A 14,232-nucleotide genomic window follows, 5' to 3' on the forward strand; every position below is an offset into this window, starting at 1 on the left:
TTTTTTGATTTGTTTTGTTGGTTCGCCATGGCATGTTTTCTGTTGTTTTAATTCCAGTGTTGTGGCTTTTGTCTGTGTTTCCTTCCATTTAGCTGAGCCCTGTGTTCGATGGTCTGGACACCGAGCTGGGAGTCAGGGGTGAGGGCTGAGGCAGGGAGCTGGGATGAGCAGACAGGGTGTTTTTTTTTTTTTTTTGTTTTGTTTTGTTTTCTGATGGGGGAGTGTACCCTCCATACCCTCTCCCCCATAGAATCCCAACTCGCCCCAACCCCCATGAGCGCCCAAACCCACACTCCTAAACGTCCTGAAGAAACCATCCTGAGAAGACCTGTAAAAACGAATCCCCCCCCGTCCTCCCTCTCCCCCAACCCCTTACTCCCCTCCTCTCCTACACTGAAAAGGGCGTGCCTACTCCCCCCAAGCCCCTAGGGGTCAGTGCAGCCATTCTGTCACGGGAAGACTGGAATCTTTGCGGACATCTGATCACGGTACTGCTGTGTTGGTGCCGACCCGGCGCAGATCAAGCAGAGACACTTGCCCTGTACGGCTCACAGACCACCCTCCACTATGAGCCCTTGAGGCTGCGCTCCATGGAGTTTACCGGGCATCTTCACTTCACATGACATACACTGGAGAATTAGAGCCCTTGGTTTGATGAATTAAATGATTAGCTCAGGTTCTTAACAAAGAGCTCAGGTGGGGTGATGTCCAGGAGGGTCAAGAGTCGCGGGACATTGCAGGTGAGGATGACTGTATCGGGGCATTTCTGTCAATGTGAATTCATTGTGTGTTTCACTTTTTTTTTTTTTTTGGACATTTTTTTCTGTTACTTATTAAAGCAAGGTAATTCATGTGACACCAGCATGCGCCCTACAACCATATCCCAACAGGTAAGAGTGTGTAGTGTACAGACCTGTTGGCCCTTTCCATGTGCACCTGACCTGCCCGACATGCCCATTCAATGAATGGGTGATACTCCTTCCCCCGGCTCAATACCACAGACAACTACCAGTTAGAACAATCTATTCTAAATGCCCTTGCTAACTTCAGGTTAGCCAAACAGTTATTGCCCACAGAATAGCGAACGAGAAACTCGATATATTTTCACACAGACATACAGGAATCAGTAAATCTGTCAAGGGTAGGAGGATAACATTTAATGTAGCAGGGAAATTAAAATCAAGGTTATGCTGCAGCTGAATCCATGGACGGAGCTGTACAAGTGCAGGCTTGGCCATGATGTAAGGTACTGTTAGCCACAAGACTAAAATAAAATAGGAAGTGGAAAGAAAACATGGTACTATATCACAGACGATCCACCTCTCCTTTTAGAAATTTGAGCTGGTAAACTTCAGGCATCCGCTTTAACAATGTAACCTTGTTAAGCATTTATTATGTTATTAAGTCTAACTACAAACTTATCGGAAGGGCTTTCATACCACCATTGTGGTCGGATGAAGCCTGTTTGACACTACAGAGAATGGGGATATAGTTTGGTTTGAAAGAGAGAAGGAGAGAAGACATGTAGCTTTTATTTAATTTAAAACGGCTGTTTTCTTTTTGTGTTTTAACTGTACTGATGCTGGGACTGGACCAGGCTGATGTGAGGTGCACTGATGTGAAGAGCCACACACAAAAACATACCCCCAGCCCCATCAATACAAAGGACATGTGACCATACATGCCCAAATAAAGATGAGCAACCTCTTTGACTTTCATCACATTTACACACTCGAGCGTCTGTCATCTCATTGGGTAACCCAGTGGACAAACTATATACATTCTACATTTGAACAAATATCTATGGTACATTCTATCAACTTTGATGGTACTCCTTTTTTTTTGTGGCCGGACACAGTCGCCTTGGGTTATCAGCCTGAGCCAGTTCCAGCGTTTGCACATTTGCTAATTGTGATGGGTAGCACATCGGGACTAATCTGTAATATTGGTAATGACTTATAATGAGAACAATGATAATGGATTGTAAAGTAATCCCTAGTGGTCTGTATTTTGATACTTGAATGATTCTGCTTTTATAAATATATATATGTATATGTATGTATGTATGTAATGTTCATTTTCCTTTGGCCATGTTTGTCGGAACAAGAGATGACAGAGCGTTTTAACAAGCTCCACATATCATGGTACTGATCCCAGACCTGTCTTGGGGTGGAAGACGATCAGGCTCAGACTGAGAGATTGAGCTCAGACGGACCTCAGTACAGGCACACAGAAACAGACTGTAAATAATCTCGGGCTTCCAGTTTTGTTTTTTTTTTTATTATTTTTTTTTTTTCATAATTGTACGACTAATAAATGAAAAAAATCATAACAAACACATTTCCTTTGATTTATTTGTATGGACCAAAAGACCGTAAGATAACTCTTTACTGTTCATTTATATCTGTTTTTTATGCTCAGTCTGAATCACTGATATTGTTTGAACAGCACAAACACCTGTGTGGACATTTGAAAGTTTTTCTTTGACAGTTGGGATGGTTCTGAAACTATAGACCTGTACACCAGGTCTGAGTGCATGCCAACAGTATCCAATGCTAAAGACCTAGACTGTTCTCCCTGGGGAGCCATGAGGTGAGGAGGGAGGAGCAACTCACATGGGTGGAGACCTGAGTCACGTGGGAGGAGTTTCGGTTAAGGCTCATCCCTTCCAGAAGCTTTCTGAGGAAAAGTTCGGTTGGATTTGCTGTACGGTGAGTGTTTTGAGGTGAACCGTGAAACTGTTAAAATGGCAATTTGCTACAGTGGATTGAAAAGACTGGCAGAAGTGGGAATTGGTGTTCACTCTGTAATGAATTGAGACAGGGTTTTTAAATAGTATGTGGAAAAAGTTATAACAAAGGAGCTCAGCCTGTCTCCTGCTGTCAGGTGAATCAGATAAATATTAGTATTGTTCAGTATAATTGTAACGATATCAATATTTGTAGTTCACTTCTGTCTCATCTCTGTAATTGCTTTTAGAGCAGAGAAGTATATTTAAGAGCAACACTGGCTATTTACACCAAGAAAGAAAACTAACAATGTTGGACTTCAGACAGTGGTATGCAGAACACTTTACTCCAGGATACTTTTTAAACTGCTATTATTTGCCTGTCAGTTACTGTTTCATGTAAGTGCTTTGTGTTTAACTCCCCTCCTCTCATCCTGTTCTGTCTCAGGATGGCCTGGCCCCTATAAATAGAAACCTTGCAACAGCCTGAAATCAGGTTTCCAGTAAATATGATCAATCTTGATGGGGGAAGTCGAGCGGTGTCTAGTTTCGCCTCCTCTCACCGCGTCAGTGTCGGTTTGGGTCAGAATTTAATGGGGTAATAAGAAGCTCTCAATACTGATGCAGGATCTGTGGCCTGCAGGGAGAGCGTCATTATCTGATACTGCTGTCCGTTTCTCTTTGGAGAAATGTCACTGTGAGATCTTCAGGTCCCCACGCATCACGTTGGCCTGTGTAATGAGCCCAAATAAAATGGCTCTGTTTAAATGCTTGTGAAACCTGAGGCAGGAGAACCTGCACTGGTGTAATTTTGCACTGAAGATCGTGAGCGATTACCCCAAGTCCCGCGTGGGGGTAGTGAGACCTGTAGATCAATTTATCACATGCGTAAGTGGAGATGTCAGCACAGTGGCAGCACAGTCCTCCATCTGATTGCATTAGCCAGCACAGCAGCCAGTCCGGCAATACAGTAAGAAGAAAAGCAGACCTTTTATGTAATCGCTGTAGGTACTCTAGCACCCGCTGTTATTAATAGTTCCACTATTACCAGCCACTCTTTGTGCGTTTCAGCTGTCAGTCTTAGAGTGTTTTCCCCTAAGGTCAGCACTATTCCTGCCTGTGCCTTTTGAAGGGTTCTCGCCATAGCAAGCGCGGCGAATATGTGTTGCTGTGCTTGCTGGCTCTGACCCCTGTCTGTGTTGTGAGCTAACAGAGGTGTTGACAGGCCTTTGGGTGGTTGTGTGTGTGTGTGCATGCAGTGAAGCATGGGGACGGATGACAAGCATTGCTGCCCAGAAAAGGCTGCCTCTCTCACTGTTCCTCTGTTTAGCAAAAAAAAAAAACATTAACCAAATTATATTGGTGCAGTCCGTTACAAAGCCATTGCCCAACATAGAGAGATTAAGATTAAAATGCTGATATTCATATTCTGTATTTGTATTACTGCATGTGATATTTTAAGTATAATCATCTGGCACAGAGAAATCCTAAGACACTTAAGATAATTTTCCATTGGTCAATTAGTAGAATTATGGTACATGACTTCCCATTGGGTGGGTAAACAGATTAAATATTTTCCTGTTGCTGTAACTGGATGTCCCCTTCGAAGTTACTGGCTTGTGTAAATCATTACACGATTACAGTCATTAATGACTGACTGATATGAACCAACAGGAAGGCTTAGTAGTTGAGAACAAGGCACTTTCATTGGTTTGATTTGGTAGTTATTTTGTGGGTCTGTGAATTTATCTGGGTGGGGATTTGTTAGATTGAGGACAGCATTCTGAAAGTGAATGATAACAGAATTTGTGTATTTCTGCCCTTAGCCAATGCCACTCAAGCATGTTCAAGCTTGTTCTATTTTAGAACAGGAATAGAACAGGAATGATGGCACTTTAAGTAGGATATCTACAGTGTGTTTCCTTGGTTTCTGATTTGGTTTTGATGTCTGTGCATCTGATTTCAGGCACATTGGAGAAGTAATTAAATTTATTATCATTGATCACTTCAGAAAAGATACGGCTCTATAAATTTCATATTTCCCATTTACAAGTGCTGTAGATCGTTGGGTCTGCTGTCGATTAAGGAAAAGCACGCCAAACATTTTCCTCTCAGCGTTCCAGTGTTTTCTTAAGACTGAAAATGTCACGTTTTCTGATGAAATACTACATTAATTTTACAAACAGGCCGTTTGAATTCACGCTGAGAACATTTGCATGACTCATTCATCCTTTAACTGAACAACACATCACTGCTGTTTGTTTGTCAACTTAAAAACCATCAGTTTTCCCAAGTGACAAGTTAAAAGAAATGTTGAAAACATTTCCATGCATATGATTTTTTTTTTTTTTTGCTCCACTTTTCACAAAAGAAAAACATCACTGTTGTTCTTGTTTATTGGGGACTTGATTGGGAACAAAGACCATGATTCATGCAGTGGAATAACAGTGTGAGGCTCTGTCACTTTTTGTGCCAGGCGTGGAGCTCAAAGGTTGAGCAGTAAACAGAGAGGGAGAAAAAAAGCAATCTTATATTCAGAGGTAATGTGTATCAGCTGTAGACTGTACCAGGGACCCCATCAGCGTGGCACACACTCAGCTCTGACTCTGTAAATTCCGCAGGGAGTGGGCGTATTGACTGCCTTTTGACAATGACAAACTACTACTTCTTTGCTGTATAAGCCTAGGACCTATCCAAAGACCACTAATGGAGTTACAGGGTAATTATCCTGAGTTCTGTAAGATATACAATTGCCCTGTCTGCTTCTCTCTCTCTCTCTCTCTCTCTATCTCTCTCTCTCTCTCTCTCGATCTCTCTCTCTCTCTCTCGATCTCTCTCTCTCTCTCTCTCTCGATCTCTCTCTCTCTCTCTCTCTCACACGCACACACACACACACACACACACACACACACACAAACACACGCACGCACGCACGCACGCACAAACAAATAAGAATCAGATCAAGACTTTAAATGAGAGACACAGTTGTTAAAAAATTGATAGAGGCCACAGTGGCACCAGAGAGGACAGCTAGTGCAGACAAATTTGTCAGACATTTTTAGCCACACAATGTATCTATGTTTACATCATTTGTGGAAAGGGCTAAGCATTTCATATAACTTCCAGTTTTGTCCCTTATCTTACATTCAACACGTAACACACCTTCTGTATAAATAGGAATATCATTTGAATCCATGAAAATGTACTAATAATAAAATGGCAGCCTTCATAGTTTATAGCGTTGAGAACACCATGTGCACATCAAGTATTCCTCTATTTAAAATGTTTTAATTGATATAAATATGTCATTTATGCATACTGAAAAGGAATAATGACCTCATTTTAAAGCGATATGACTGAGTGCAAGTCTATGGTCTATGAGGGTTTTGTAGTATGGCATGCACAGACGTGGGCTGCTACATGGCTGGCCCAGTGATGTCATGACTCCTGGCAGCACCAAATAAAATCGCATGAGTTGAGACACAGACAGCCAGTGCACTGATTTCAGATGCAGTGCAGCCTATCAGGGCTCTTTGTGACTTCTACAGCTTTTCCATCTCCGCTTCACAGTGGCCACAGCACAAGGGTCTTACTTAAACTTAATCAAATGAAACGACTAACTGATCTAATGAATTCCTGGGTGGAATGAAACCCCAGCATCCTACAGCCCCTGAGGATTGTTGAAAATGATAAGAATCCTCTTTGATTGGTACTTGTGTGGAGACAGAGTTACAACACTTTGTACTTCCTTAGGTGCCTGTAACATTGGTTCACCCAGCTTCCAGGGGGATTTCTGTTAGTTCTGAGGTAAAACTGTGGAGACCTGGGTTTGATTCCAAAAGTGCTAAATTGTATCCTTAATTCCACAGGAGGTGTAGGAGGGGAGACAGATTTTCTCCTCCATAGAGCATGCATTGATGTATTCTCATCCAGAAGAGTTTTTCAAGGATGCGTGACATTAGCCTCCACAGGTATCATGTTTCACACATTCCATTCATTAAAAACACATCTGTCCTGCAGAAGGAGGGGCTTCCTGCTCAACATCATATGGAATTGACAATCTTTAACTGAATGAGAACATCCCATTTCCCTCACTGTCAGTCACCTCCTCCTTTCTCCTCGATGTGTTTCACAGAGGAATTGAGGAAGAGACACAACGAAGAGGTTAATTTCTAAAGTAAAGGCAAATGCCCTTGGTTCAATAAAGATTGCAACTCTTCTGCAACACAGTCTTTGTGTAATTTTCTAAAATAATACCACCCTTCACTGTATTTTACCTCACATACTAAACACATTAATATTCACAGCATGCCAGGGGACAGGTAAGTCTGGTTGTATGTGGAAAAGGCTGTGCAGAACCTGGGCCTGTTGGGTGTTATGTCCCCACCATGGGTGCTCTTCGTGTCAGGGCGACTCCGTCCTGGTTACTCAGCATTTCCCTCATCTACCTGTACAGCAGTTCTCTGAAACTCAACAGCACCCTGTGCAGGTCATAGCCTATGGATACACCATAGCGGAATGTCAGTTACTCCGGCGTGTTTTAAGTCAGATAATCAAGCCTTTAACTTGTGTCATACTCAAAATTGTATCTATGTGTGTTGTCATTTTAAAACAGAGAACGTAGCAGCAGTGTTGGGGATTGCTGTTAATAAGCTCCTTTGTGGTTAGTGGTACAGAAGGAACAGTATCCCATGTATGTACAAAACCTGCACTGAAGCAGACATTTATATGGTGTGTTTCCGGTTATCAACACTGTTAGGAACAAATGTAGCACATCTTACTGTCATTCTGTACAGACATAAGATTTATTTATGTAATTTTTGAGTTTCAGTTATTCAAACTGTGCTTCAGTTTCCCTGCAAAACCAATAACACAGTGCCCCCTGCTGACACTTGCTGAAGTTGCAACTCCAAGTTCTGTTCTTATAAGAGTTCCGATCACAAGAGCTGAGAAGAGCGGGGTTTTCTCTAATACACTTTAAATATATGTAATTTGTCCATGATTTGATTTTCAACCTGACGTACATGAGGTTGCATGCAACTGTGTTAAGGATGTTTAGTACCACATTCAGTACTACTGCGTCGGCCACTCAACTTCGGATGGATTGTGGACGCATTGATGGAGGTATATAGAATTAGAATACGTCAACTGTAGTTGTTCGTTGCAAATAGGTTTTGTTGCACAGCTAATATGAAATCATACACTATAGTAAAATGCAGAAATTACGATCAATCCAATGATAAAACACTAATACCGGGGAAAGTGCTGACTACAGACTGAACTTACGCACCTTCATAACCGATGATCCAGGCTTATGAATGGAACAGTTGCAAGTGAATGTTGTGGTCAATCCCCAGCTTGCCCTCCACATACCGCCCCAATAACAATAACAGCCCGGCGCGATATTGCATGCTGTGTCGCGTGTCAGCATCGACAGTGCACTTGTCCTCTGGGGTGGCAATTTTTTATTCTCTTGATAGTTACATTGCTTTTAATGGCCTGTGAGTTATTACATTCCATGAATGACAGTTTCGCACGTAAAAAAATGTTTATTCAGAATTTTAAAAATCCACGTTCAAATGCGAGAAATTTTACGGCTTGACATGATCTACAGGACGTCAGACATGATCTAACTAGCCTACGTCAAATACGTAAGACGGTCCCATGGCGCCTACTTCGCTTAGTTAAGCAGAATTTCTCGACGCAGTCCTTCCGTAAAGCCCCTCCTGTGAGATCAGTCCCGAAAATGAAAGTCGACTATCGACGTTAGCTGTCTAGCTTCTGACAGCAAATGAGACATGAATGGAATATGTAGCCCTACGTTTCTGTTGCTTTTACGGGTTGCAACCGTGTACACAGGTAAAGCATTTAGCTTGCGAGCTGTCTTGCTTTGCTTTCTTGTTGTAAGCGAACCAGCTGACAGTCAGAAGATTACGTACCGTTTTAGCCCTGTCTTCGTTAGTGCTACATCCAGGAGCTACAAGGATATATGTTTATGTGGGCTAACAATGACTGACGTCTACAGGTCCTTGGAAAGTGAAGAATTTAACATAGATCGCTTCCCTAATTTAGGGAGTGAATTGGGGCGACCGCATCCTCAAAGCGGGTTAAGCAATCGGAGGATGTCGCTGGGGCTTAGTTTGCATGTGAAAGGTAGCAACGGCATTTCTATCTGTCTCCTATCTGCATGGGCACACAAATGTGCAGTCGTGCCCATGCAGAAAAACAAAACATACATTGTGAATGTATACTTTAGAGAATACATTTTAGCTCAATCATTTTATTATAAGTTACTTGTTGTCATAGGTGTATTGCAGTATATTCCTGTTTGGTATTAATATATTTTCATTATATTTGTATATTCTTGGGCTGAACAAGATATTTCTCAGTATAGCCTACTGTAATATATTTCATAGTCATATGAGTAATGCCCAAGATTTTTTTGGTCGAACTACCAAACTGATGAAGTTCGGTTTGCAACGAGACTAATATGAATGAGTCGTTTGCGTCTTGGTTGAGTGCATGCGTGGGTATATTCCAGAATGAAAACTGAATTCTGAATAGGAATTAAACTATTATTATTATTGTTTATGGGGCATGGGTGTGGGCATGGGCATGAGTGGGGCATTACTTTTACCAGGTGGGAAGAATGCCCAGTGCCACTATATACATACCAAAAACCACATTAAAGGCACTTGATAAGTGTTCTAAGGTCTCTGATATAAGCAGGGACCAAGCCATTAGTCTTAGCTACTGAAGTTGACTACAAGGTATAGTACCAGCTCGTACACAAGCATCCCCATTGTAATGGTATGATCTCTCATCCTGTCCCCAACCCACAGGATCACACTCTCTTTGGGTACTGGCAACATTCATTCACGGACAGACGCAGTTTCCAGAATTCAGCGCGGTTTTGATGCTGGATGATGTTCAGGTGCAATACTACGACAGCATCAATAAGGTTGTCTCTCGAAGACAGCAGAGCTGGGAGGATGAAGGGGACGATGTCGACGCGCGTCTGGACCATCACAGTATCATGGTAGATCTGTACCACAGCATGAAAAGGAGATCACAGCTTTTAAAGCTTCGCTTCAATTACACTGAAGGTGGGTCTAACACAGGGGTGCAGCAGTGTGATGTTAAGCAAGTCAGGCCTTCTACAGCCACACTTATGTTCACAAGAAAATCAATAAACAATCTACATTTCAGATCATTCTACCAATTTATCGCACAGTAATACTGGTTGAAATTATGACACTTAATGCAGGATGTAAACTCAGTCTGGGCAGTCACACATTAGCCATATTTATGAAAATTTCAGCGTCTTGCTATGGCCATATTGAGAGAGAAAGACATGAAAAGCATAGAAACACAGCTTGAGAGCAGCCAACAGTCTGAAATTACAGTAGATTTCCTTACCTTTATAGTGTAAATTCTTTGAAATGAATGTGAGGAATGAATAATTTGGTTGAAAGGTGTTGATGACAGTGCATTAAAGTAAACCAGTTAGCATTTTGAGTGATACGTGTAAAGTTGTTCATTTGAAAGAAATCATAAAATTTGATGTGAACTTTGTGGTTATGGTTTGACAGCAATTGGTCATGCCAGTTTTGCATGTTTTAAAGGAGTGCAGCCGTTGTTTGCATTTTGTTTGTAATATTTTATGTTATGATACTATGTTATAATTATAACATTGCATTTCTTCATTTTAATGATCAAGACTGGAAGGAACAAATATGTGTTATGTTTCTCTTGGCTGCTGGGGTTTCTCTCTTTCTCTTTGTATTTGTGATGCAGGAGTTCATGTATACCAGAGAATGTCAGGATGTGAGCTGAACGATGGAAATCCAAGTCCGATTATGGAGTGGAGTGCTTTCGATGGAACAGAAACCGCGCGTTACTACAAGCTCAATTACTCATTAAATCCACTATGGCCTGAGCTTATGTGGAGCGAACTGAAGTTTGCAGCTTATACATATATTTATCAACCTTTCTGCATCAAAACATTGAAGCAGCACCTGATGAAAGAAAAGAATATTTTGATGAGGAAAGGTACAGGGAGTAACACATTCTTTCACAAACATCTGACTGCAGAGTGCTGTCCTTATAATGTGACATGCCGTTTAATGTGGAATTTGCTGTTTTCATAATGGCAGGCAGGACCAGAATGGGCCTTGACTAATGCTCATTAACACTGTTGTACAAGGAAATAAGTAGTTATTCATGCTGAAAATATGTTCTGCTTTTAATAAAATTATTAACAGAGCTATTGTGTGCATGTTGATCAAGCTGAGTTGAACTGTGTGATGATGTTTGTGACATCATAACAAAAATGAGCTTGGCTGTAGTTTTACTGTACATCAAAGATGTTGTGGAGCTTTGATGAAAAGGAATGATGTATATTTCCCTTCCATGTGGAGAATCTAAATGTAATGTTTGGCTGGTTAAAGTGATGGAGTGACATATTTCCCCCTCTGCAGAGCGTCCCAGAGTCAGACTGATCCAGAAGACAGACAGAGACACTGGAGGGGTGAAGGTGAGCTGTTTGGCCACTGGCTTCTATCCCCGACACATCAACCTGACCATGCTGAGAGATGGCCAGCCAATCACAGAGCAGGAGCTGACAGTGGGGGAGGTGCTGCCCAATGGAGACGGGACGTACCAGTTGAGGAGGAGCCTGAGTGTCAGTGAAGAGGAGCTGAGAGAGAAACACCACTACACCTGCACTGTCACACACCTGAGTCTGGACAACAAGCTGGACGTCAGCTGGGGTAATGCAGATATACGCTTTGTAAGAGGCTACAGTGGGGAGAGATTGGGGAGGAGGGGGAAATGCACATTTTGGTATTTCTACAGAGACTGGTACATTTTCTAAAGAAAGAAAAAACTAGTCCAGGCAGCAGTCAGGCCACCTAAAAACTTTCTCTTACCTTATAGAATTGCTGTTAGCAGACTAGTAGGGGGCAGTCATCCCCTTGCACCAGACAGGTAACCAGTGCTCCAATGCAGTGATGGGGACACTGTTCTATAGAATTGGCCATATGAATGTAGTCAATTAGTCAGTGTTGGTTTTCCTGTGTCCTGTGTCAGTATCTGCACTAAGTTCAGATGACTATCCCGTGATGATACGCAATGTTGTTTTACAGAAGCAGGAGATGGTCCAGGTGATGTGTTTATCTCTGTGGTTATAGTCCTGGTCCTGGCTGTGGTTCTGAGCCCATTCATCACTGCCTTCATTGTCTATAAGAGAAGGCATAGAGGTGAGAGTGTGACAGTATTTACATGAACTTTATAAGTGTGAACGTTGAAATTGACTGCTCTCTATTGACTATATTGTGTCCTTACAACCTAGGCTCCCAGACTTCCCTTCAGCCAGTGTATACAGCAGCTCAAAGTGAGTGTGCAAATGTTATGCTGTGTGAAAAGTTTACTCTGTACTTTACTACTGTCTCGTGTATTGTTGAAGATATGTCACCAACATTTTTTTTCCCATTTTAGGGGCTGAGGACAGCACCACAGCTTCACACTCCACTTAGAGAATCCTTGGTTTAGTCCCTATCACTCCCTCCAGGAAATACGTGACACCATGGTTCTTCTGTTACTGATGGATTTATTCATCTTAACTGCACTTCAGTCAACATCACCGTCATCAAATCCACCGTCGAACTGTTCAAATACATGACAATGTACAGAATAAGCACGCATTCATATCACACACACACACACACACACTGTTGAAACCTAACCATAAATATGCACGACGAAACCTAAAACACGTAAAAAAACATACCTCGCCTGCTGCACACAACCAAGAGGGAATGAGTCCACTTGAACAAACATGAAATCTTCAAAATGGGCAATGCAATATCACTTTTAAACTCTTAAACTTTTAAGCAGAGTATAAAAACTTCTCCTGCTTCACGTTTCTTCTTGGAGGAGATTGCAACAATTAAATGTGTCCCTGCACAACACAGAAGGTGAACCTACTTCCTGTGTAGTGTTAATACAAAACGAGTCAATGTTCATGAAAATAAGTTACATAAATAGTATATGTAAACAAAACATATCAAATAATGACATAAATAATATTTATGGCAGTTAAAGTCCCCTTGTTGATTTCAATTACAGTCTCTAGTTTTCAGGGTCCACTTGAAACAACGAGTAATAAATCAAGAATTAAATTATCAGTGAATTAAAGTGGACGGAATCTACACTTACATTTCAGATTGCAGTAGATCAGGCAGTCTAGCATGATCTCTACCTCAGTAGTGTAATGGATTCCAAATTCAGTGAAGTCCAGTTCATAGACTTGCAACAAATGAGTAACAATCAAGTATTAAATAATCAGCAAATGAAAGCTGACTGAACCTGCAGTTGCAATATAGTATTGCGTATTAAATCAGTTACAAATTCAGTTTGTAATGGACCTAACAGCTGAGCATGACCTCCACCTGAAATGGCATAATTAAGTCCAATTTTAGTCCAGATCACAACCACTGGTCCTTGTGGAGGGTAAAGTATATCAATACAGTGACCCCTATCCCTCTAGCCTAAATTACAATATTGGTGGGAAGAAATCTATGCTTTTTTATGTCAGTACCTTTTACATGTCATAGCCTTTCCAAGTTATACAGAGGCATGTCAGCAATAGAACAAATATGAACATTTTGTGGGGACTGAATAAATATTGATATATTCTTAGCACCAACATGAAGCCTGACATCATCCATTAGACTGTCATGTACCCATTTTTGAGGAGCAAACCGTGTTAGCATTATAGTCCCTATGTGTTTATCTAATATGAAAACATGTTTTTAATTCTGCTGTATCCTTCAATATGTTCTTAAAAATACTTTTCAAGCTATGTTACAGTAGCAGAGCTATTTCTGTTTGCACATGAAAAGCTCTATACACTATTTGAGTACATATTGGTTAAAATATTAATTCAAAGGGCTCATGTTTGGCTACAATCATTGTTTTGATAGATTAATGTTGGCAATTCCTTAGAGAGATGGCTTTTGTGATGAAATGTATATGTGAATAAATTCTGAATTACGGGTGGGAATAATAACACTTTATCAAAGACAGTATGCAAAAATGTTTACATTGTTGCTGTAGCATCATCTATGCTTTTACAGATACAAGGAATTTGACTCTGGTTCCAATGTCTCTCATAGTGCATTCATACAATGATTTTCAAGGTGACTTTTAACTAATACCAACCAACAGTAGTGGTACAACAAACAAAAAGAGTAGTTGTTGGATGGAATGAATATGGTATACAAAAATAAATATGAACAGATACTGTACAATATGTTAACAGCTACTGCACAATAAGTTAAAGTGAGTGCAGGCTGTGGGTCTGTGTTATATGCAGCCATTGCACAATGAGCATGAGATAAAGTGTACCTGAGTGCAGGCTGTGGTTCTACAGCAGGATCACTTTTTCACTCAAGTCTCTAAGTCAAGAAGTTTTTAATTTTTCACAAACTCTGTCTGAATGT

At 41.1% G+C, this 14,232-nt stretch overlaps 2 protein-coding genes across 2 annotated transcripts in view; both read left to right on the top strand.

Moving 5' to 3' along the window:
• LOC118781354 (ankyrin repeat and SAM domain-containing protein 1A-like) overlaps window positions 1–2,252 on the top strand; it is a 104,027-nt gene extending 101,775 nt beyond the window's left edge. The window contains exon 30 of the mRNA XM_036534347.1: window positions 93–2,252. Coding sequence (XP_036390240.1) covers window positions 93–96 — 4 coding nt within the window. The 3' untranslated portion in view covers window positions 97–2,252. The remainder of the gene's footprint in view (window positions 1–92) is intronic.
• Window positions 2,253–8,456: 6,204 nt separating this feature from the next.
• LOC118780985 (major histocompatibility complex class I-related gene protein-like) lies at window positions 8,457–12,633 on the top strand. The gene is made up of 7 exons (XM_036533804.1): window positions 8,457–8,587; window positions 9,571–9,834; window positions 10,526–10,780; window positions 11,209–11,499; window positions 11,875–11,988; window positions 12,081–12,122; window positions 12,227–12,633. Exons 1-7 carry the CDS (start codon window positions 8,527–8,529, stop codon window positions 12,262–12,264), a joined length of 1,065 nt encoding a protein of 354 aa, XP_036389697.1. The 5' UTR covers window positions 8,457–8,526; the 3' UTR covers window positions 12,265–12,633.
• The last annotated feature ends 1,599 nt before the right edge of the window (window positions 12,634–14,232 follow it).

Source organism: Megalops cyprinoides, chromosome 7 (assembly GCF_013368585.1).
Source record: "Megalops cyprinoides isolate fMegCyp1 chromosome 7, fMegCyp1.pri, whole genome shotgun sequence".
Lineage (NCBI taxonomy): Eukaryota > Metazoa > Chordata > Actinopteri > Elopiformes > Megalopidae > Megalops > Megalops cyprinoides.

Coding starts and splice junctions, on each gene's coding strand:
- LOC118780985 (XM_036533804.1), top strand. CDS start 8,527: ATGAATGGAATATGTAGCCCTACGTTTCTGTTGCTTTTACGGGTTGCA. Junction 9,835..10,525: donor TCGCTTCAATTACACTGAAG/GTGGGTCTAACA, acceptor TTTGTGATGCAG/GAGTTCATGTATACCAGAGA. Junction 11,500..11,874: donor CAAGCTGGACGTCAGCTGGG/GTAATGCAGATA, acceptor GTTGTTTTACAG/AAGCAGGAGATGGTCCAGGT.